Source organism: Mesoplodon bidens (assembly GCF_964165515.1).
Source record: "Mesoplodon bidens genome assembly, chromosome: 3".
NCBI lineage: Eukaryota > Metazoa > Chordata > Mammalia > Artiodactyla > Ziphiidae > Mesoplodon > Mesoplodon bidens.
This window is the reverse complement of record NC_138178.1, coordinates 33661601-33686490: the sequence shown is the minus strand read 5'-3', so window position 1 is coordinate 33686490 and position 24890 is coordinate 33661601. Positions and strand designations below refer to the sequence as shown.

At 50.1% G+C, this 24890-nt stretch overlaps 1 protein-coding gene across 2 annotated transcripts in view; it reads right to left on the bottom strand.

Moving 5' to 3' along the window:
• Window positions 1-24890, bottom strand: part of CEMIP (cell migration inducing hyaluronidase 1) — a 161112-nt gene that overhangs the window by 68243 nt on the left and 67979 nt on the right. For both annotated transcript variants that reach the window (XM_081228743.1, XM_081228744.1), the window contains exon 2: window positions 4062-4171. In XM_081228743.1, the coding sequence (XP_081084869.1) occupies window positions 4062-4155 (94 nt within the window). In that variant the 5' untranslated portion in view covers window positions 4156-4171. The remainder of the gene's footprint in view (window positions 1-4061; window positions 4172-24890) is intronic.

Here is a 24890-nt window from a genome sequence, read left to right as displayed (position 1 = left end):
TTATCTGTGAACAAGTCACTTCCCTCTTCTGGACTCAGTTTTTCCCTTTATAGAATGAAGGGTAGACCAGATGACTCCTCAAGACATTCCAAGATCTAAAGTTAGGCAATGATTTACCCAGATTACTTGTATTCCAAGGCATCCTTTCCCCTGGAAAGCATTGTTTAAAAAGTTGGCAAAGCCTTTTCCCCTTCTGCCTGAGAATCTGATTTTTAGTTAATTTTCTCTGTTTCCCTGGAAGCCTGAGAAAGATGGTATTCTATAAAGCATGTTACCAAGCAACATCTTATAACAAAAGTGACCCCTGTTTAGTAAATGGCATCTAAACTGGGAGGAACTATGCAAAATTTATAATGATCCTGGTGGAGATGTCTTGCTTGGAGGCTTCCCTGAGTGCAGGGACTCGTAATTGGGCAAATCCCACACAGCAACTCTGAAAGTTACATCTATGGAGTTGCTATAAGAGATATTAGCTCTGACGGGGCAATACACACACCTGTCCAATGATAGTCTTGTTTCCTCTCACCTAAGGAGCTGTCACCTGGGGAACAAAAGAAGATAGCTTCTGGAGGCTTGTAGAATGCTTCCAAGACCCCTCTCACAGAAGAGAAATGCCTGACGCTGCTCTGATGGTGGGCGGTGTTTCTGTCCTAGGCCCTTTGAAGTTATCCTGATGCCAAGCATGGCCTGTGGTAGCCTCATGGGTCTGAATGTTTAGTTGAACTCAAAGCCCCCATGGTGGGTGTTGCAGACTTCTCCCCGATGCAAATAGAAGCAGTGGGAGGAGTCTCTCCTCCTATGGCTAAGAAGGCTCTGTACCCCAGTGGGGTACCATGTATGGTGAACCTAGGAGGACTGTCTCAGGAACTGGGAAAATTTCCCTGGACAGCAGGGAAAAACCCAGAGGGAGAGCAACAGGAAGAGGCAACGGGCAAAACAAAATGAGAATGGTTTGCCTCGGTGATGGAGCCCCAGTGCCCTCCTTTATTTCTCTCACTAGAAAGTTGTGAGCAAGCATGAAATAGATTTTTAAATAGCTGGAGCGGGATGGAGGAGAAGGAAGGTGAGGTGTAGTAAACCCATGGCAGGGGCAAGTTTCAGATGGTGAAGACCCTGGGGAAGATACTGGAAGGAATGGATGCAAATTCCACCCTTGGGCACCAAGCAAGGGCCACTAAGGGAAGCCATGTCTCTTGAGCCAGGTGGGTGCAGTGGATAATGTCCACGACACTGGATGGGACCCCAGAAGGAATTCTGGCTTCAGTACAATTAGTAGCATGTCGGTTCTCAATGTGACTTGATTTCGATGTGGCTGTCTCTAGGGTAAGATCCCATGTTTATATGTTTCAAGAGAACTGGAAGGGCGCTGCTCCTTTATCTACTCAGCATTGCCAGATGTGGACTCCGGAAGCCCACATCTCATCACCGTCCCGGCCCATCTGAAAGCAGCGGCTGGCCCTTCTCTTCTCTGCAAGGCACGGTGCAGGTGCTTGGTGCGTGTCTCCTGAGTCTCACTCCACACCCTCCCCTCCCATACTCCATAACATCCTCCATTATGCCCCGTCTGCCTCACTGTCAGCCCTAACTCAGGTTTTGGATCTTATTCATTAAGAAGAGAATTTCACTGTTTTGGGGAGTTTTGCTAAAGCAGCCCTTCCAAGATTCTGTAAACCCCATGGGACTCAAATAGTGGCAAAACAATGAAAAAATGTGGCATTTACTCATCCGTGGATTTTTCATTTTAATGTAAGAGCAGGGTTGCCAGCAAGCTGCCAGGAGGGGCCGAGGTAGGGGCGGGGGCTGGGGGCCTCTGCCTGGGCACTCAGTAGCCAAGGATGATCCCAAGGGCTCTGGAGCCTCCGTCCAGCTGAGGGGCTTCTGAGGGCCAATGCCCATCCCTGGGTTTGCCTTCAGATGGGTCAAGTGCTTGGCTGGCTTTCAGCAGAGGTCAATCAGAGGCCCTGGGCTGCCCTCCACCTAGTCCTGGACCTGGAGTGTCTGTTTCCAAGGTGGTGACTCCTCAGCCATGCAGGGAATGCACGTGGCGACTGGCGAGCCCAGAGATCCAGGCATGGAGCCATGAGCGTGCCGAGAAGGAATCATTCCAATTCCACGGGACAAAGCCCAGGGTCTCACGACCCACATCTCCTAGGAGAATCCCAACTGCCCCTTATTCTCCAACTGCACGCGTTTGTGTCATTCTTTGCGTCCGGATTTGGAGGCGGTCAGCCTGACACTTGTAGGCTCTCCTGTCATCAGGAGCACAATTCCCGGAGCTCCAGCAGCTCTGATACCCACAGCATAAGCACTGCAGTTACAAGACTGGCCGTGGATGAACACCCCTTCGCTGGAGCTAGAGATTTTGCTCTTGGTAAACGTTGGTTTCAGTGGCTCTTCATTTGTAGGAATCAGTGAGTAGCTGGCAACGGTCAAGGCCTTTGCTGAGATATCACCACAGCAGCCACCCTTCCCAGGAGGGGCTGCAGGAAGTGGGATTCAGAGTGGATGCAAGCTCTACTTGGAGCATGAATGGCAGGGTGTTGGCTTCTGCATCCCTCTGACGTCAGAGAAAAGCAAGGACCAGAGGGAACGAAAGGCACAGCCTCCTTTCCAAGTGGTTTATAATCAAACAGAAGAGAGAGACCCAGGATGTAAGAGGAAACACCCAGAGACCTCCCCAAGGCCGCGAGGTGATTCACCTTAAAAGAGAACCCTAAACCCAGTTCCTGGCACAGGGTCAGTGTCCCCTTGGTGGTTATTAATTGAATAAGTGATGGAAGGACTAAATGAATGAATTCAGGCAATATTGACGATTGTTGCATTGAGAGTGAAAATATTGCTTGCTTGCTATGTCCCCTAAGGACCAAAAAGATTCTAGGGCTTCCCTGGTGGCACAGTGGTTGAGAGTCCGCCTGCCGATGCAGGGGACATGGGTTCGTGCCCCGGTCCGGGAAGATCCCACATGCTGCGGAGCGGCTGGGTCCATGAGCCGTGGCCGTTGAGCCTGCGCATCCGGAACCTGTGCTCCACAAGGGGAGAGGCCACAACAGTGAGAGGCCCGCGTACCACAAAAAAAAAAAAAAAAAAAAAAAAAATTCTATAAGGAATCACATTGAAGGGATTTCACTAGTTATGATTAGAGGTTACTTCCTTGCACCAGTGGGCTGAGAAAAACAAGATATAATACAATGTAAGCTCCTTTATTCTTATTGTAGAAAAACATTCAGCTCAAGTGATAATAATAGCATTTTTAAAAAAGCAATCCATGGTGGTGGCATTATGACTCAACCTCTATTCAAAATGTTTCAATTGTCCCCATCTCTCAACTTCTACCCCAAGCTTGGTTTATCTGATTGCTTTTTTTGTAGCCCACACAAACTTGCCTTGTGCTTCTGGATTTTAATTCAAAATCACTCAAAGAAAAAGCTGACGATATCGAGATCAGAAAAACAGATCTAAAGCTCACCTAGAGCATCACGGCTAACAAGGTGCTTTAATGCACCCAGATCTTATGACGGCAAAGCAGGAAGGGAACACTGCGATCAGGTGGCTCGGAGGCGGCAGGCCGGCTGGCAGATACGTGTTGTTTGCTCTGCTCCACCACCACCCTGAGTGTTCGGTAAAATTTCAATTGGTTGCCATCCTTTAACAAGTAGAGAGCTTTTACATGAAAGTCTAGATTTCTGACTTCTCTTAAAAATTCAATAGGTCTTGCAACAGGGGTCCCGCCTCCCCATGTGGCAGCAATTGGCCGGGACTGAGAAGTGGGTGTCCCTGAAGAGGGGCCTGAACTCCCCAGGTGACCACATCTCTACCTGGCCAGCTTCACTGCTTTGTGTCATGTGCCTGGTTCCCGTAGACACTGAGTTTGGAACCCCTGAGCCTAGTCTAACCCCCTCATTTTGTGGATGATGAAACTGAAGACCAAGATAAGACTTGCCCAGGATCAACGGGTTAGCAGGGGTAGGCTAGAGCCCAGTCACCCTGACCGCCCCCTGCAGCTCCTTCTCCTGGCCTTCCTCATGGAGATGCAGAGGTCCAGCTGCTCTGCAGTGGCTCACCTGTGGATGCAGCACCAGGAAAGCGGGCCAGGACGAACCAGCCGATTGTCAGCAGCACCTTAAAGGAGACGTCCGGACCGTGAGCTGCTCTCATTCTGGCAGAGCGCTCCCTGAAATAAAAAAGCACACTGAGTCACACCTGCAGCCTTCCCAGGCTGGAGTCGGTGTGTGGGGCAGACACACACACAGAGACAGGGCCACACGCACACACAGAGGCCGTGCCAGTATGGGCATACTCCCGCCGGCCAGTGCAAAGTCCTCAGCTGCCATGACTCAGGGCTGGGCAGACCAGGGCATGAAAGCCCTGTCACTGTCCCACCTGTGTCCTGCAGCTCAGAGACCCGGTGATGGATGGAATTTCATCTTTGGCGCTCGAGCTCACTACCCTCCAGAATGAAGGGGTTTTTTTCCCTTAAGTTAAAAAACAGAGAAAAACAAAACATATTCCCACTGAACATGAGCTGGAAAATAGATGCCACCAATTTGCTGTGTGATCTCAGCTGATTTGATTAACCTCTCTGGGATTCAGTTTCCTGATCTGAAAAATGAGGATGTGGACTAGCTGGTTTCTAATATCAGTCTGTGCTTCTAAAACAAGTCTTGATGATAATATTGAGATCCTAAATATGATGCCTGTGTGTTATAAACCCTTCTAATATTACCCAGCCAAGAGGAAGGCAGGGCAAAGATAGCTAATTGTCCCCTAATATCCATTTTTCCCTGGAAAAGAACCCCTGGGTTTTTATCTGGGCACACAGCCACCTAGAATAAAGGCTACCTTCTCCAGTCTCTCTTACGTTAGTTGTGGTCTTGGAATTAAGTTCTGGCCAATATAGTAAAAGTACAGTGTGTGAATTCCAGGATATGTCCTTAGGGAAAGCAGGAAGCCTTTCTTCCCTCTTTCCTGCTGGCTGGAATATGGATATGATGCCTGGATCTTCAGCAGCTATCTTTGGCCATGTAATGGGAGCCATGTGCTGAAGATGGCAACGCAGAGAGTAAGAACCTAGGCTCTGACCCTGTGGAGAACTGAAACAGCCCTAGACTGTGGATTTATTTTTATGTGCGATGGAATTAAATGAATTTTGTTACATTTCTATTTTATGAAGCCACTTTTCTCCCCCTTGTACTCAGACAGAAGGTGAATACGGGAACCTGTCTAGATAAAACCTCAAGACAGGAACTTGGAAAAAAAAGATGCCTAATTCCCCCTTCATAATATAATGCCCTTGGAGAAACATCTCTGTCTTCAAGTCTTGTGTGCCGCACAAGAGTGCTTAGGTGGGGCTTGGGGAGCGGCCAGCTCCAGCTTCCATGCCCACGTCCCCAGGTCCTCTCCAGAGCGTGACTGTAGTCATGCCTGGAAACAAATAGATATTCTCCCACACTGAGAAAGGGGCCAAATCTCTCTCATCTCACACAGGCTCCTCCCTTTGAACGAGCTCAGGGACAAATCTGATCATCCCTGACCTTTCAGCTCCTGGTGAAGCACTTTGTGTGAGCTCGGCAAGAGGGTCTGATACAGAGCACCCTGGCCCTGTGCCTGGTCCTTCCCGCACAGGTGCGCTGGGGAGGCCGGGGGAGGGAGGAAAGCATACTCTCAGCGTCAATGCCCGCAGTGTCCTCCTGGCGGGCACCCTGCCTGGCCCTGGCCTGATATGCCGAGAACAACAGGACCCATTCTAGTCGCCTCTGCAGGGCCGCTGAAGTCAGGCGTCACAGCATCTGGGAATGGCGCCTTTCCCATGGCCCCCAGAAGAGGAGTGTCTGCTTTCATGCTCTTTGCAATAAAAAGAAGGGGACACCGGGACAGGAGTGTTTTGTGGTCCTTGGGGAAAGCCAGAGCCCAGCTCTCGAGTCTCCATCTGTTTAGTTTGCTCTTTGCTGCTGAGAAGCCCCAAATCATCCTGGGGCTCCATGAAGGGAACCCAAACTTTGGGCCGTGAGCTGGCAGAGGAATGTGGCCGGCACCCAGGGTGGAGGTACGGGTGCGGGGGGCAATCCGGGTGCATGCACCCCTCCCGCCTTAACTGCCGGGTGACCCTCATCCAGACATTCCCTTCTCCGGGCCTCGACTTCCCGTGTGCAGAGTGGAAGGTTGGAGTACAGGGAATTTGTGGCCCTGACATCTTCTGACCATTTCAGAGACAAAAAAGTAATCACTTTCCGGATGGATGTAAAAACAATTCCCACTGTCAGGATAATGCTCAAAACCTCTTTTCCCCAACATCCAAGAGAGAGACCTGCTATATCTGAGTGCCACTGGATACAGAGAGGTCCCCCTGCTCCAAAGAGGTCACGACCCCCCATTGCTGGGGGTGGTCCTCCGTGAGTGGCTTCCTGGGCCTGAGTACAGAAACCTCGAGAAACATTCTGTTGCTGTGAATCCCAAAGCTTCTCAAATTTCACTTGGGAATTCTTCACCAAGAGAGGACAGCTTTCTCAGCTGGCCACTAAAAGCTCTCTGGCAACACAAGTTAGGATTCAGCTTCTCCAGCTGGCAACATGCAGTCTTGAAAGGGTGCCCAGCTGCTGAAGGCCTGCGAAGAGTGCACGGTTGGCTAACAATGCTAGAAGGCTCCGCAGGAAGCTGTTGGCTGGAGGCTGGCTGAAGGCTGCCCTTGCTGGGTCCCAATGGTCCTGAGCTGGCCTCTTCCTTACAGGGTGCGGTGAACCCCTTTGGCAGAGCCATTTGGAAGAGGAAGGGCCGGCACTGCGGGATACTCCACAAGGCTTCACAAGAACAAGCTGAAGTTTTCCAGAAGCTCAGCATCTTCCTGTCCAGCTGCAGCTCCATGCCGTGTTTGCCAGGCCTCACAGGGGCGTGGAAGGGCAGGAGGAAAAGCAGGGACAAGAGGCGTCGCCTGCTACCCTCTGTCTCTGGGTCTCCTCGCTGCTGCCATCACACACCAGGGGTTGAGGCTTCGCTCTTCCTTCAGCTGCCCTAGGGTAGGACCTGTCACCTGCAGAGAGAAAGGACCGCGGTGTTATTCAAGCCTCCAGAGAGGCCCCTACATCTCTGGGGCAGCAGCATTAGCAAGTACGTGCCCCCTGGCATCTCCGACCCCAGAGGGATGTGGGTTCTTGATGCCTGAAGAGCCTGCAGAAGCCAGAACTTTCTTCAGGGATTATCATAAACTACCAAATGTAAAATAGATGGCTAGTGGGAAGAAGCCCCATAGCACAGGGAGATCAGCTCAGTGCTTTGTGACCACCTAGAGGAGTGGGATAGAGAGGGGTGGGATAGAGAGGGTGGGAGGGAGACGCAAGAGGGAGGGGATACAGGGATATATGTATATGTATAGATGATTCACTTTGTTATAAAGCAGAAACTAACACACCATTGTAAAGCAATTATACTCCAATAAAGATGTGGAAAAAAAAAAAAAAAAGAAAGAAAGGGAGTAGGGGGTAGTGGGGAGGGTCAGTGTAAGGTCTGAGGCCAGGGGTGAGATGGGACTGCAGGGTGATCCGGAAGCCAGTTTGGGGTAGGAGACAGCACAGTGACAGCCGTCACTCTCCCTGTCACACCCGCACTAAGGCAATTCTCATTTCATGCAAACCTAGACGAGGCTCGGCTCAGACCAGCAGGACACTGTGGTGACCAGGAGCGCAGGCTCCAGAGTCTTCTATCCCAGCCATGCAGTTCACATTGGGGAAAACCGTCTGACCACTTGGGCCTCGCTTTTTTAATCCGTAAAACTGAAATAATTGGGACTTCCCTGGTGGCGCAGGAAATCCGCCTGCTAATGCAGGGGACACGGGTTCAAGCCCTGGTCCGGGAAGATCCCACATGCCGTGGAGCAGCTAAGCCCGTGCGCCGCAACTACTGAGCCCACGTGCCACAGCAACTGAAGCCCACGCACCGCAACGAAGAGTAGCCCCCAGCTCGCCGCAACTAGGGAAAGCCCACACGCAGCAGCGAGCACCCGACACAGCCAAAAATAAATAAATAAATAAAAACCCAAACTGAAATAATGCATCTTAAATTCCAAGGTCATTGTGAGGGTCAAACAAGATGCTCTATGCAAAGATCATAAAGCTCTCGGCCTGACCGGTGGTCAGTGCTCAAGCTGTGGGAGCTGCTGTTCTGAAGGATGCACAGCACGATGGGTGAAAGAGCCTGGGAGATGGAGCTGAGAACCTGGTTTGAGTTCCAACTCCAGCCCTCACCAGCTGTGTGACCTTAGCCAAGTGACTCAAACTCTCTGGGCCTTAGCCTTCTCATTTTTTAAATGGGAACAATAATACTACCCATAACCAGGAGTTACTGTTATGAGGCTCAGCTGAGATCGCTGGCTCTAAAAATATCAACTCATCTCTCTTGGTCTCCAGATTATGTCCTGTGGGTGGTACAGAAAAGAATCAGATATGAATCCTGCCCCCCACCCCCAAGCCCGGAATATCCTACTGTCAAGAGGAGAGAGAGGCAAGAACACTAGGCACTATATTCCAAAATGACCAGCTGCTCACTTCCTGGGCAAAGGGAGATAAAAGAGATGGTACCACTGTCCAGACAGAACAGTCTGGACATTCCGTCTTTGCCTCACTGAGCGGAGCTCAGGGGAAAGATTTGATTTCAGCCTAATGGATCTGGACACTTCCCTTATGATGACACACGTGTATATAGGCCACTCTGTCTCCTGCTGAGACAGAGGGGGCTTTGGAACAACCACACCCTCATGAATTCTCTTGGACGTAGTTTGATTGACTTTTATGCCACTTAATGGTTGAACCTGTTATGGGCTGAACTGTGTTCCCTCAAGAGTCATATGCTGAAGTCTTAACCCCCAGTCCCACAGCCTGAGACTGTATCTGGAGAAGGGGCCTTGACAGAGGAAATGAAGGTAAAATGAAGTTATGTGGGTGAGTCCTAATGCAGTATGACTGGTGTCCTTATAAGAAGAGGAGAGGGCTTCCCTGGTGGCGCAGTGGTTGAGAGTCCGCCTGCTGATGCAGGGGACACGGGTTCATGCCCCAGTCTGGGAGAATCCCACGTGCCGCGGAGCGGCTGGGCCCGTGAGCCATGGCCGCTGAGCCTGCGCATCCGGAGCCTGTGCTCCGCAACGGGAGAGGCCACAACAGTGAGAGGCCCGCGTACTGCAAAAAAAAAAAAAAAAGAAGAAGAAGAAGAGGAGAGCAGGACACAGACACACGGAGGGAAGACCACGTGAGGATGCTGGAGGAAGATGCCACCTACAAGCCAAGGAGAGAGCCCTCAGAAGAAGCCAAACCTGCTGCAACTTTGATCTTGGACTTCTGGCCTCCAGAACACTGAGAAGATACACTTCTGTACTTTAAGCCACCCAGCCTGTGGTACTCTGTTACGGTAGCCCCAGGAAGCTAACACAGCAACCTTGAGTAAATTCGTTAATCTGTCTGAAGCTCACAGCTTTCTCACCAGCAATGCCAATCATGATAATCATAGCAAACACTAACACAGCCTTTTCTAGGTGTCAGGCACTGCTTTGTGCACTTTTCGTCTACTGGCTAATTTAGTCTTTGGTAGCTAGGTGTCGTTATTAATCCCTAGTTTACGGATGGGGAAACTGAGGCACAGAGAGTGTCACTTTTCTTTCGGTAGCCAGGGTACACAGCTAGCAGGTGGCAAAGTTCAAAGCCTGCTCTCTCCTTTGGAAACTGTGCTTCCAATTCCTAAAGATGAAATGAATTGCAATGTCATCTCAAACTAAGAGAAGGTAGGAGCTGGTAGGATAGTGAGAGAGAAGCCAGCTAGCATTTCTCCAACTTTATTGCACACAGGCATCCCCTGGAGAGCGGGCTAGAATTCAGATTCTGATTCAGTAGGTGTGTGATGGGGCCTGGGATTCTGCTGAGGGTCACAGAGCCAAGCAGGGGGCCCATCCAGGATTTGAACCCAGGAGGTCCGGCTCCAGAATCCACGCTTCATTAAAAAAGGAACAATAACACTACCCCCACCTACCTCCCAGCCGGGCACACTGGAAGAAGGCAATCAATGTTTGATTTGAGCCGCGTGGACAGATTAATGATCCTGACAGCAAACCGGGGTAAAGTTTGGGGAAGGTGGCAAGAATCTCCCTCCAGCTCTCTTGCAGTCAGGAAAGCACTGGTGTTCCTTTTCACTATGACCTAGGCTTCTTGTTCACAGGCCCTAAAATCTGTGCCATGGTTCCTGGAGGGCCCAACGAGGCCGGTGCAGGCTGGGTCACCTGCACAGGCTCAACTCAGATCCTTCTCTGGGTAGGAAACCACAGGTCCACCTCAGTGGCTACCAGAAACCATGGAAACAGGAAGGCAGAGCCCCAAGAGCTCGTTCGCTCTCCACAGAAAGCTCCCCTGATGAATTGCAGAACCCCCTTCGTAACATTCCCTTGCAGGGCCCCACCCTCCTCTCCTGAACTAAGCAGTGGGCAGCCAACTCCCCAGTCTGCCGGCCACACATCCCAGCCCAGGCCCAGCTCCCCCCGGCAGAGAAAGGCACCTCTCTGGTCACCTGGTCCTGATGCAGCATCCCCAGGGAGAAGAAGGAGGCAGGAGACAGGGCAGCCCAAATATCCTTCTGGATCACAGAGAAACACAGGAAGAGTCCCAAGTCTGGAGAACGCTGGCCGCCCCGAGCCCTTTCTCAGTGTGAGGCTGCTATGCTGGGGACCGCAGGGTCAGGGACCCCACCCCCCTCCTCAGAGAGAAGCATTTAGAAGACCCTTGGCTTCTGCAAATCAGAGCATCTCCCAGGGTACCCCGTGATACATGCTCCGCTGGCACAAGCTACCCCTTTCTTTTGGAAACATACCTGCCCCGACCTCTCTCATTGCTGCAAAGATCAAAAACCCTTCCCCAAAGACCAGGGACATTCCAAAACCTGGTCTCTTCTCCAGAAACTGGGCTTCTAATTCCTCAAGACTAAGCCACTTGCCAGTTAGCGTCAGGCTCACAGAATGCAGGAGTTGATGGGAATCGGAGACCCTTTCCAGCCAGCCCTTGGCTGTGCACCTGAACCACGTGGGGGAACTTGTTAAAATGCAGATTCCCATCCCATAGGTCTGGGGTGGGGTCTGATTCTGCATTTCCAACCAGCTCTCAGGTGAGGCTGCTGCTGCTGGGCGGTGGGCCATGCTCTGAGTAGCAAGGATCTCGTGCAATCCCACCCTCCCCATTTTACAGATGGGCAAACTGAGGCCCACAGTGCAGAAGATTGTTGCGCATGATCAGGAGCAGTAAATGGATAGGAAAATTGCCATCTGACTCCAAAATATGGGACATGAGTTGCCTTCCCTGCCACCCTGCTTGCCTGGGAGGAAGGGGAAAAGAGGGGAAGACTGGGCCCATCTGTTCCTGCCCCTATTTCAACTGAGGGTTTAAGTCACAGGTTGGATAGCCTCAGAAACACTTTATACTTCCTTAGAGTCTTAAATTATCTTCCCCAAACAAAATACCTCCTTTGATAGGGGAAATCCCCAGTGGGGAGCCACCTGCAGAGCCAAGGAGGAGAGACACTGCAGGTCCCCGTGATATGAGAAATTCACCATCACGGACCACTCCCATCCCCAAGCATATCTGAACAAATCCTGTCAGGTCCTGCTGTGCCATCAAATCCAAATCTCTCATCTCATCAACAAATCAGCTACTGGGGCTGGGAGTGTCAAAGCCTTCACCCATTGCAGCTGGGAGGAAGGCAGCTCTGAAAGCAGTCTTCCCTCCTGTTCATGCAACACACGTGGTCTTAGCATCCCATGAGTGGGCACTGTGCTGGTCCTGGTGGAAAAGGAAGGTAAGAACCCTGCCCCCAAAGAGATCCCCGGGTCCCATCGCCCTCTGCATGAGGCATCGCAGTCTAAATGATGAGCCTGACCCTCCAGATGTTTCCTAAGGAAGAGTTTCTCACTTACTCACTTGAGGTTAAACACTGGAGTAAACAGTTTAGCAACAATGACATATCTAACTTGCCCTTTTGTCTAGAGCTATGCTGTCCAATACAGTAGCTGCTAGTCACTCGTGGTTATGGACATTTACATTTAATTAAAATCAGATACAATTAAAAACTCAGTGCCTCGGTCACACTAGGCACATTTTAAGAGCTCGATCGCCATTTACGGTAGCTCGTGGCTATCATGTTGGGCGTGCAGATCTGGAACATTTCCATCACTGTAGAAACTTCCGATTTAGAGCCTCAATACTCAGAGTGCTTTAGAAGATCAAACTAGAGCTTCGAGACGGTTAGGAGCAACGGGTCTTATGGTGGCATCCCTGACTCCACCTGTTAGAAACTCAGATTCTCAGTCCCACTCCAGACCTACTGACTTACTGGCTCAACCTCTGGGGGTGGGCTCAGCCACCTGTGTTGTAACAAGCCCTCCAGTGATTCTGAGGTTGCTCAAGTTTGAGAACCACTAGTTCAGAGAGTCAATTCAGTCCAGAGACACTTGTCAACCACGAGTAAAGTGTCACTCATGAATACCTGACGGCTCATTGGCTAAGCATGCAGGCTGTGTCACAAGATCCAAGTTTAAGTCTCAGATCTCCCACTTCAGAGCCATGTGTGGGGACTTCCCCGGCGGTCCAGTGGGTAAGACTCTGCACCCCCAATGCAGGGGGCCCCAGTTCCATCCCTGGTCGGAGAACTAGATCCTGCATGCATGCCACACCTAAGAGTTCACATGCTGCAACTAAGAGTCTGCATACCGCAACTAAGAAGTCCGCATGCTGCAACTAAAGATCCTGCATGCCACAATGAAGATTCCTTGTGCCACAACTAAGATCTGGTGCAGACATAAATAAATAAATAAATAAATAAATAAATAAACAAATAAATAAATAAACAAATAAACAAATATTTAAAAAAAATTTTAAATTGAGCCATGTATGAACTTGTCCATTCATTTAACAGTCCAAGGCTCTGTTTCCTCAGTGGTAAAATGGGGGAATCCTTCCAGCTGCCTTCTAGGACTCCAGGATGGGATGGAAAGATGCATGCCATGTGTGTGACACAGTGAGTAGTCTGCTGGGCCGTAAGGTGCCATAATGTCAGTTCATCACCATCCTCCCTGTCTGGTTTCTGTTCACTGCCTGATGCAGCCGATCGCCAGCCTCACTCACTAAATGGGATTTTTAACCTCTTTCACTGACAGATTTGTAGCACTATGCCATCCACTGGGAGGTACCGCAAAACAAGAGATGCTTTCTCAAAAGCTTGACCTAGAGGACTTTACATAGGGAACTTGTGCCCAGTGGGGCAATGTGTTTTTGTAGTGGAGGAAGAAACACAAATATGACTTAATGGAAGCCCCACCCTGGGCTCTGGGCAAAAAGTCCTGCCTAGATAATGCGAAGGGTGGCAGACACGGCAGGCCAGAGTCTTGGGTCCTGAAATAGGAAGCTTTCTTGTTAGAAAGAGTACAGAGAGGGTGGAGGGGGAAGGTGGGAGGAAGTCCTTTCAGTTGGCAATTTGGTTCCTTGTTTTATTCCACGAGGGCTTGGCCTTTGCCTAACGTTGAAGCAAAACAGAGCTCCCAGGCCCGTGAGCCATGGCCATTGGGCCTGTGCACCTGGAGCCTGTGCATCCGGAGCCTGTGCTCTGCAACGGGAGAGGCCACAACGGTGAGAGGCCCGTGTACCGCAAAAACAAAAAAAAAACAAACAAAAAAACCAGAGCTCCCAAAAGGGAAGAGGAGGGAGCTAGAAATAAATAAATAAAAGATGACTTGTGGACACACCCCAGTATTAAGTGACCACTTCTCTGGGGGATTCCACGGATGAAGACACGACACCTGTGGGGTGAGGGGGGATGTTAAAAAGGTGGTGAATGGGGAGAAAGAAACAGTACCCAGAAAGCAGATCCATTCTTGGTCCCAGACTGTTACACGAACCTCCTATTGGTCCCCCAGTGGACTCGCGCATGCTCTGTTGCTTCCTTGATATAAACATTCTTTCTCTGCCACGGTCCTCCCAGCTGCCACGTCTGACCTTTGGAAATTGGCAGTTTGTTTTAAGATTCCATTTCTAATCCCCCTGAGGAATTCCCTCTGGCCCTAAAGTCTATAGCAATTGCTTCTTCCTCCATTGCTTCTTCCTCTGCATTCACAGCTTACTGATCAAATCTTTCTTTGAACTATCTCCTTCTCTCTTTGGAGCTCCTCAACATTTTCCACACTTGGGGGCAGCCTCTAGGCAAACCCATTTGTCTTTTCCTGCAGCCCAACACCCGGTGGCTGCCCAGTGGACATAGACACTGAGCGAATGGGTTTGCCCAACGATCGCTGGAGGAACAACCCACTTGGCTATTTGCCTGCTCTGCAACTTTTGGGCTCTGTGTCCAATGCTCTCTGAAAAAAACACGTGGGAGTATGGAAGCAGAAACTGGAGGCATTTAACAAGCTGCTAAGTTTTTAAATCATAACTCTTTTCAAAAAAATCTTTTAAGTCCTCAATTGAGGAAAAAACAGTAACTTCCCTCCTTTTTTGTTTGTTTGTTTGTTTTGTTTTGTTTTGCGGTACGCGGGCCTCTCACTGTTGTGGCCTCTCCCGTTGCGGCGCAACAGGCTCCGGACGCGCAGGCTCAGCGGCCATGGCTCACAGGTCCAGCCGCTCCGCGGCATGTGGGATCTTCCCAGACCGGGGCACAAACCTGTATCCCCTGCATCGGCAGGTGGACTCTCAACCACTGTGCCACCAGGGAAGCCCTGGAGTAACTTCCCTCTTAAAACTGGTTTTCTCCCCCAAGATCACGAAGGAAGAGGGGAAGTCAGATGACTGATGTGGGTGCATCTTCCCAGACTCACCAAGTCCAAGGCCAGCCTGCCTCTGCTGCTGTCTGAGGTGACCAGAGGCTGCAGCGAAGGATCCTGGCCCCTTCCACCAACCCCAGCGCTCTCTGGAGAGGGCACTGCCTACTCTTCAAGGTAACCCAAGCGTCCCGGCATCCCCTACGCTTAGTCCCAGGCGTTAGACACCAGACACCCCCGAGCCTCCTTATTCACAGGGGAAGTCCGGCCCCTTGCTTGGTTCCTCTTTCCTCCAGGGTGTTTGAGACTCCTCCTGGCCACCTACACGCATCCACAGATCAGTCCTGTCTGCCCCGGGATGTCCCAGCCACTCAGCTCGGGGCTGAGCTGAGCAACAAGCAACATCTCTGCCCCCCGCCGGCTGAGCCCCTCACCGCCCCCTTACACCCCTGCCGCAGGGGAGGCGAGCCCACTGCTGCCAACTTGGTGCATGACGCTGGGGCGAGTCCCCACCACGGGAGCTGCCCGTCTCATCGCACAGAGAGGAAGAGTCTGCCCTGTCACACTCCCACAGCCAGCTGCCCAGGCTTCCAAGGTACGTATTAGGTTCTTTCAGTGTACACAGGTCTGGGCAGAGCCCTCTGCTAGGGCAGCTGAGTCCCCCTCTACCCTGTTCCTTTGGCCCCAACATTGAGTCTACAGGGCGCACGATGCTTTCTCCCAGTATAGGACTGGTCTCCCAGGAGCCTTTGAGCATCTCTCTGGTCTTCCCAGTGCATCAGATGGGTCCACAGATAAGCAAGCCTCATCTGGAGAGACAGGGTACGTTCCACCAGTCCACTCCAGCTTCCTCAACCTCTTTAGCCTCCTTACACATCAGTGGATGCAAGTAGGTCTTTGGGGACAGGAGCTGTCACCTGACTTCAAGGACAAGTTGACCTGGGTCCCAACTCTGGCTTTGCGGGGCATGATCCGCAGAGGGCACAGCAGCCCCGCTGGCTGGCACTCCTCTCCTTGCCAAGGGAAAGCGTGTCAGGGAGCCCGGGATGCTGCCCGGCTATGGGGCTTTTATCCCTTGCACCCTGTCCTGGGCAAACGCCGTGAAGCCCAGCCATCAGAGCCCCGTGCCCCCCGCGGCTGGCAGCTGAAAAATCAAGTGATGCTCAGAGCAGCCTGATCACGGAGTTCAGCGACCCTCAGAGGGAAGCCTCTCCCGGGACTGAGTCAGAACTTGGAGCTGCCCAAGTCGAACCATTGGCTACACACCTTCCCCGCTCATTTGTGTGCTCTGCTAGTGGGTAGGTGATTGTAGCAATAAACATTTCATCAGTTGTGCTTTTTAACTGAAAATACTAGCATCGGCAGTTGGCTTGGCATTTCTCCTGGCCTGAAGTTGCCCTATATGTGCCCACTTGTGTCTGAGGCTCCAGAAGGATTCCTGTGAAAGGCTCCAGCCCCTTCCTCACCACCTCCTGGGGTCTTCTGCTGGCCCCCCCTGACCCATCCTCCACACTAAGGGGCGCTGGCTCATTCCCACAAATAGCTTTATTTCAAAGAGCATTTTCCCCTGCTAAATAAGAGTGAGGGTGCAGCCAGTGCCAAGGAACGGCAGAGACGAGCAGAGCGCAGGATCCAGTTCCTGAAGCACCTTCGGTGTGAAGTTAAGGAGTTTGGACTTCATCCTAAAAGCTTGGGGGGCCCCTGGCAGAGTGGAGGAGCCAGGGGAACACACGTACTTTATAAAGATGCTGCTGGCAGGGATGGAGGGGAGGGACGGGCAAGATGGGAGTGCAGCCCGGAGGACTCCGCTGGGGTTGGATTAATTCCACACATATTTATTGAGTGCCTACTGTATGCTGGTTCTAGGCACTGGGCCACAGAGGAAACAACTCAGGAAAAGACCCTGCCCTGGGTTAGGTTAGAGCTTAGTCTAGTGGTGGCGGTGGGGTGGGAGTAGAGAAGGAATAAAGAGCAAATAAACACATCCTGTATGTGTCCGAGGATGTTAAGAACTATAGAGAAAAGTCAAGCAGATCATGTGGGGAGAAGCTGCTATTTTATATGGACAGTCAGGGAAGTTCTCACTGAGAAGATGCCACACGAGCAGAGACCTGAAGGGACAGGGCAGGGGTGCTGTGAGGACATCCAGGCAGAGGGACCCAGCAGGGGAAGCACGCCAGGCGGGAGCAGGAAGCCAGGCACTGGAGCTTAATGGGGAGAGCAGAGGATGGCAGGGGACCACACAGCTGGGGTGGGGGTGATGAGAAAAACCACGCCTCTCATCCCAGCAGGGCCCACATGGCTCAGTGCTTCATCAATTATCCAATCGGGGGGGGTTGGCTTAAAAAGGACCTACTGTACAGCATAGAGGACCATATCCTCCCTCAGTCTCAGTCCCCCTGGTTCAAGTGGGGCTGACTCACCCACCTTGGCTCCCGAGGTAGAGGTGTGACCCAGCCTGGCCAATGAATATGTTCCTTTCCCTGGCTGCTGTGATTGGCTCAGGGATGGTTACGTGACCCAAGACAAAGAAAGAGGGCATGGAACTATTGGGAAAGCTGGTTCTTGTCCTACCATGGCTGGCAAGCCTGGAATTGCTGGGGCCATCTTGGCCTCTGTGCTGGGAGAGCCTGCCTGACAATGAAGCTTGTACAGAGGAAGGCAATGCCTAGAGATGGAGAGAGATGACACTTGAGCACCCAGATCCAACTCTTCCTGAAGCTAGTGCTGTCCCTGGACTTTTCAACTACCTGAGCCAATAACATTCCTTTTTGTTTAAGCCAATTTGAGTCGTGTCTTTGACATTTGCTATAGAAGCAATCCTGACTAATAAGGAACAAAAAGGGGAGGGCAAGATGGAGGTTAGTTCTTACAAGTCTTTTTGCTCTCATAAGATGTCCATTGTAATCAATGAGGCCTCAAATTACTTTGTTGGGCAAAGAGACTTCCTTTCTCCAATTGTAGCAGGTCCCCCAAACATGCGTGTCCCTTGGAAAGGTGACCCACATTAGGAAAAAAGAAAGTCACTGCCACCACCATGGTCTAGGACTTTCCTGTAGGATTCCATAAGAACCATCTAGTGGCCTACTCCCCATCCCCACCCCAATCCATCTTCCACAGACCAGCCAGTCTGCCAGATCATGGCACATTTTTTGCTTCAAACCCTCTAATGGCTCCTATCACATGTAGAATGAAGTCAGAACTCCTCATCCAGCCCTGCACAGCCTGGCCTCCTCTCCAGCATCCTCTCACACCAGTCTCCACTCCTGCCACGTTGGCCCCTTTATCATCTCCTCTGAAGGTATCAAGCTCCTTCCTGCCCCAGGACCTTTTCACATGCTGTCCCTGGAATGCTTTCCACCACTCCAGCCACCCTCGGGTCTCAGTTAAAGCCCAGACGGAGTCAGCCAAGATGGCAGACCACAAAGACCCTGAGTTCACCTCCTCTCACGAGCACACCAAAATCACAACTATTTGCAGTACAACCATCGATGAAAAGCCCTGTTCTTAGAGATGCTTTTCCTGACAGCTTCTTCCCATCTGAAGAAGGTCCTCTCGGACAGTACCTTTCACAGTGTCCTCTCTTCACTTGCCACAGTTTATAATCATATATTTGCTTGTGAGTTTGCTTATTGTCCATAAGCTTCCTGCAGGGAGGGACTGGGACCATTGGTAGTGCTTCTCAGAGTGTGGTCCAGGGACTAGCATCATCAGCATCACCTGAAAGCATGTTAGCCAGGCGGAGTCAGACTTGCTGTTTTCCGTGCATCTCTTTCCGTCTCCCTTTTCCCCCAGGAGCACTAATATTAACCAGTAGGGCTACCAAACTCAGGACAAAGGAGGTAGACTGTGAAAGGTTCCTCAAAGCACCAGGGGCGCCAGAAGGCTGACGTGAGAGCCCTGAGACCAGCGTGTGGCCCACGGGGGAGCCCCCTGGGTTCGGACACAACAAGAAGCCAATGTGCTGGCACCTGCTGCGTCTGGAAGCCGGGCTGGAATGTCATGAGGCAGGGCCTGGCAGAAGTTCAGAGAGCACAGCCTTCCTCCCCACTCCCGTTCTCAGGCTCACACAGACCCAGGCAGGGCAGAGACAGAGCATGTTTGCACAGCAGATAGACTTTCTCCGCTCCTCTCTCTGCCCGCCCGATCAGAGTCAAAAGAGCATGCTCGATTTTGGTTCAAGTTTAGGCCCGAGACCGCCTTTGATCTGAGGGGCTTGTCTTTTCCCGGGTTATTTGTTTGTAGAAACCACTCTGGTTTCCTACTACTTCAAATACACCTACAGGAAACAACACCAGGCACAGTCCCAACCGAGGCTTGTTTTACTGCCCTGTGTGCCACTGGCTCCTTGCGTCTGGGATCAGTTACCTGTATTCCTGCACACGGGTGTGATTCGCAGCCTTGGGCTATGAAACAAAAGCCTGTGATCTTGGGGGGGAAAACGGGCTCTGATAAACCTGAAGTGACTAGAAATCAGCGGTCCTGGCTATCCTGGGAGACTTTGAGCAAGGCTCCTCCAGGCCTCTGTTTTTTATTTTCTGTAAAGGAAGAGCCAGGGAAATGTGTATTTTCGTGCTTATTCAGAACTGGGTCCCACACAGGGGCTGTAACAGAAGTGAATAAGGATGGACGGTGCCTGCTGGGAGAAGCTCCTGGAACAGCTCTGAGCTCTGGGGACCCCCTGCTTCACCACTAGGGGACCCCAGGGCTCCACATAACTGCTTCCCCCAACACTTTACTATGAAAAATTTCAAGCATACAGCCAAGTTGAAAGAATTTCACAGCAAACACCAACATACCCATGACCTAAGCGCTACCAGTAACATTCTGCTGCATTTGCTTTATCCCATAACTATCCATCCATCCATCTCTCTATCCATCCAGAAATCAACCTTATTTTTTGGTTGCATTTCCAAGCAAATTGTAAGCACCAGTACCCTTCCCTCTAATTGCTTCAGCATGCTTATTATTAACTAACATTCAATATTCATTTAAATTTTTAAAATCTTTTGAGGTAAAATTTACATGTAATGAAACACACAAGCCTCCAGTGTACGTTGGCTGAGTTTTGACCAATGCATATACCTGTGTAACCCAAGCACCTATCAAGGTACAAAACATTACCATTATCCTAGAAAGTTCTCTCATGCCCTTTCCCAGTTAATTCCCTCTTGCAAGAGGCAACCACTAGTCTAGCTGAGTAATATCAGAACCATACTATAGATTCGTTTTGCCTGCTCTAGAACATCATATAAATGGAATTATCTAGTATGTAGTCTTTTATGTCAAGCTTCTTTTCCTCCGCACGCTCCTGGGATTCATCCATACTGTTACTTGTATCGATAGTTCACTTCTTATGACTGCTGAGGGGTAATCGATTGCATGAATATACTACACTACATAATTGCTTTAAGAATTTACTTATTTATTTATTTTTTATAAATTTATTTATTTACCTTTTTTGGCTGCGTTGGGTCTTTGTTGCTATGCGTGGGCTTTCTCTTGCTGCCGTGAGTGGGAGCTACTCTTTGTTGCGATGCGCAGGCTTCTCACTGCGGTGGCTTCTCTTGTTGTGGAGCACAAGCTCTAGGCGCAAGGGCTTTAGCAGTTGTGGCACACAGGCTCAGTAGTTGTGGCACACGGGCTTAGCTGCTCCGCAGCATGTGGGATCTTCCCAGACCAGGGATCGAACCCGTGTCCCCTGCATTGGCAGGCGGATTCTTAACCACTGCACCACCAGGGAAGTCCCCATAATTGCTTTAATATTTCTGTTCTAGGGTGAAATGGAGCTTGGGAGAAAAAGGGAGGAACAACTTTGCTACTATAACACAGCCAGACAATGCTATGTTTGCCACTGTCCTCAAACCCAGTAAGATGCAAAAGAGGCAGGTGTCCTTGGGTCAAATCCCCACTTCGCCACTTAGCAACTGTGTGAAATTTGGCAAGTTTTGGTAGTTCCCTGTTCTCCAGGCTTCATCATCTGTAAGATGCTGGTAATAATGGAAACTTCCTCAAACGGCTGCGACAAGATATGCAAAGGGATGGGCAGAGCCCGTGGCACAAATAGTAAGTGTTCTAAATGTTACTCTGTGTTGGTGAGAAGGAGCTCTGATTTTCAGATGTGAGTTTGAATCTTAACCCTGCCGCTAAAAGGCTCTGCAATTCTGGGAAATTTCTGTAGGTTCTTTTTTAACCTAGTAGTGTCTTAATAATATTTTATGATAGTATCCTGGGGATTTATTTTTCCTCTTCCTGTTTTTCCCTTTCCCATTCAACTTTTTAAAACGACCTCCCTTCAACACTGTAGGCTAAGATTCCTCTCCAGCACACAAAGCTGTTAGTATCTTCCATCTAAGGGAGATTTTGAGAAAATTGAAAGATAATGTACACAAAGCTTAGGAGAACCCCGGCTATGCAGTTAGCACGCTATAAAAGTTACCTTCCATTACTAGCCGTGCTCCCGCTCTTGGAAAGGGCAGAACAGCAACTGATTCATATTTGCTGAAAACAGCGGATGCTCAAGGAATGCTTTTGAGAAAGTCTTGCCCTGAGAAGTCAGGACACCGGGCATGCGTGCAGATCAGCCCTGGGCTTCCTGCCCGACAGACGCTCTAGAAGATGGGATTCGAGAGGAGGGATTGCACAGAGCCTGAAGCGTTCCCCAGGCCCTTGAGCTCCTGGGGGCTACCGCCCACACCTGGTTCACAGCCAGGAATAGCTACCAGGCAGCTCACAAAGCCTCCACCTCAGGCTCTGGCTTCCTCTGCTGAGCTGAGCTGAGCTGCAGCCCAGGATGCTGGCCTGGGTTCAGCCCAGTTTGGCTGTGCTGCCTAAGATCTTCCAGAGGCTTCAGCTGGAAAAAGTTATTCCTTGCTTTTCACCATTAAATGGGAGAGTGCTGGCTCAGATAGAAGGTGGCATTATCAACTCGGGGCAGGCCTGCCTGACTCACTGAGGGCCTGCAGAAGCTGGGGTGGTGCCTGGCTGGGATGTGAACCCAGAGCTATCTGACTCCAGTTTTTTCCTGCCTCTGACTGTCAGTTTGCCCCTAGGATTAAATCTGGAATTTGTATTTCCAGCACCTTGGAGCAAGGAAGGACCTTCAAAACCGTGGAGCCTGTGATTTGCCCAAGGTCCCATAATGAAGATTCAAAGCCAGGTCCCCGTGCAATTCAACATATGTGTATCGTGTATTTAGTTGAACAATATGAAATCGTTGCTGTTCAACCATTTTGAACCTTAGAAATAGTAGTTTCATATGATTCAATCTATACTTGTATCCAGCCCCTGTTACATGTACACTGCTGTCCTTGAGTTGGGGAGGTGAGCGTAGGAGCGCAGAGATGAGGGAACAGTGCTTTCCCATAGAGTTTATGTTGCTGTCTATAATCTACACTCTCCATTGCAATCTCTTTCCTAAGTAGTCTTACCTCTTACAATGAGATCCACACCATGTAAATTGGGTCAATTACTTTCTCAGAGTTTCAAAGACCCCCATGTTCTTTTTTTTTTTTTTGATGTACAATTTTATCTTACACCATCTATAAAATATTTATCAGCAACAATTTATAATATGAATGTTTGAATATGAAGCACTGGGGTACAATATCTTTTGAAATGATAAACAGCTGTTAGTTCATATATCTCTGTTATGTTAAAAGTAAACTCCTAGGGCCTCCCTGGTGGCGCAGTGGTTGAGAGTCCGCCTGCCGATGCAGGGGATACGGGTTCGTGCCCCGGTCTGGGAGGATCCCATATGCCGCGGAGCGGCTGGGCCCGTGAGCCATGGCCGCTGAGCCTGCGCGTCCGGAGCCTGTGCTCCGCAACGGGAGAGGCCACAACAGTGAGAGGCCCGCATACCGCAAAAAGAAAAAAAAAAAAAAAAAAAGTAAACTCCTAAATGAATACTGCAGAATCATTCAACACCATATGCAGAGTACATCACTTCATCATATTTTAAGACTCCCATGTTCTGAGGCTTCCAAATCTCTGTCTTGAGCCAAGGTCTCTACTCTGTGCTCCAGACCCTCCGTGATCCCATTTCACAGGGTGGGCCCCGCTGGAGCCATGCTTGTTCAATAGAAGTCCTGGATCCTAGGCCAGACTGATTGGACCGGGGCAGGGGGACAACTGACCAAAGCTTGGCTGATTCCTTTTCTCTTGGTTCCAGTCCCTTCCAGAGGCTTGACTTTATATCTGCCTTTTTTTAATTCTAGGAGACAACCTCTGTGTCCTTATAATAAACCCAACCTTCTGCTTTTTTTTCATTTTTGCTAAATTTAACTCAACTTGGTTTCTGTTACTTGCAATAAAAGAGTCTTAGTTCTTCAGCCCATAAAAGAGTGATCTGGCCTTGCTCTCTTAAGGTCTTCAATGGGCATTAGTACTTTCAGAGACAACACATTTTTCTGCATGGATTTCTACCCTATTCTTATTGACTCTCTTATGTGGCTACACAATCCCTTCTCTGGTAGCTACAACTTTGTTAGGATAGAGGATGTGATGCCCCCGACTCACTCCATATCCTAAGACCGGATAGGAGCGAGCTGAGCAGGACTAATGGAGGCCGCACACGTGAGTGAGGGGTGCTGGGGGCATTTCACCACTTGGCTATTTCGGCACCTATTAGGAGCTGCTTTCGTGTGTCTACAATTCAATTCATGTTGGAACAAAAACAAGCTGAAAATCAAATAAACAGCTTCCAGACACTTAGCACAGCACATGCTTTGTCTTCTTTCTCTCTGAGGATTTCAAACGAGATAAGCACCACCTCGTCTGTCTCTCCTCCAGGGCCCTGGCATAAAAGGGTAAAAGGAAGGGGGTGAGAGCGTCCCTGAGAGTGTGTCGTGACATGAAAGCAGAGGAGTCAGAGCCTTCTTTGAACGGAGACCAAAGAGTTTTTAAAAATATGCTTCAGTAAAAGGAAGATGGTGCCAGAGGAAATGACCTGTAAGCCAGTCAGAACGTTTCTCTTGCCATGAAAACGAATTGCTGTTCTCGAGACTCAACTCATTCCATTACTGCTATTGGCTGTCATTTGTACCTCTCCGATTTCCAAAACACAATATTGAAAACAGCCATCGGTTCCCAAAAGGTTCCGATTCTGATTCGAATGACACATGTTGAGCGCCTCCTATGTGCCAGACGTTGGGCTATTTACTCACTATCTGGCTTCCCACACCTCCCCATAACCCAGAGGTTAAGCCATTTGTCCAAATTCACATAATCAGTAAGTGACACGTCTCTTTTAGGGTACAAATTGTCTGGCTTGCAAGCCATTGCCTTTTTTCCGGCTGCTCCATTATTATAAGGAGCTGAGTTTTCCTCAGGAGGATAACAGGGAACTCTCAGACTGGCGCTTCTTCCCCAACAAACATTGTCTCCTCCGCGCATTGCTCGTGGATTCATCCCGCCCACGGTCAAGTCCTGCAGTGACCTCCTTCCGCTTCTCCCCTCTCCAGTCGCGAGCATGAGACCTCTATATTGCCTTCCTGCACATTCACGGTGGCCTCCTGACCAGCCTGCCATCTCCAGTCTCTTCCTCCTTCTGATCCATCCCCTGCTCTGCTGCCAGAACAGTCTTACGGCATCTTGTACTTCACACCCTTCCAAAACCTGTGATGTCTGAGGCCCCTCGTGAAGTGGTCCCTAGCCACCCAGCCAACCTTACCTCTCGCCACTTTCCATCTCCAGCCTTCTAACCTACACTCTGGCGATCCTAAACCACCAGATGACCCCTCTCCCAATGCCCTACACACTCTCATGGTCTGTGCCTTTCCTCATACCACTCCTTCTGCATCACTGTCTGGAGAATCCCTACCCTGCCCATCAAGGGCAACTTAAAGTTCACCTCTTCCTGGAGCCTTTATTGGACTTCCAAGAGGAATGAATCACTACTTTCTTCCTTATTTCACATCTCTGTTTAGTACTTATTTATTATTATTATTATAGAATGTATCATATGTCTCTCCCTTGCTAAAATGTGAGCTACTGCAGGGAAGGGAATCTTATTTTTTTTCACCTCTATATGCCTGGTCCAGGGTCTGGCACAGAATAAGGATTCAGTCAATGCTTGTTGGACGAATAACAGAATCGGTGCACCAACAGATCCATGAACAAATGTCTT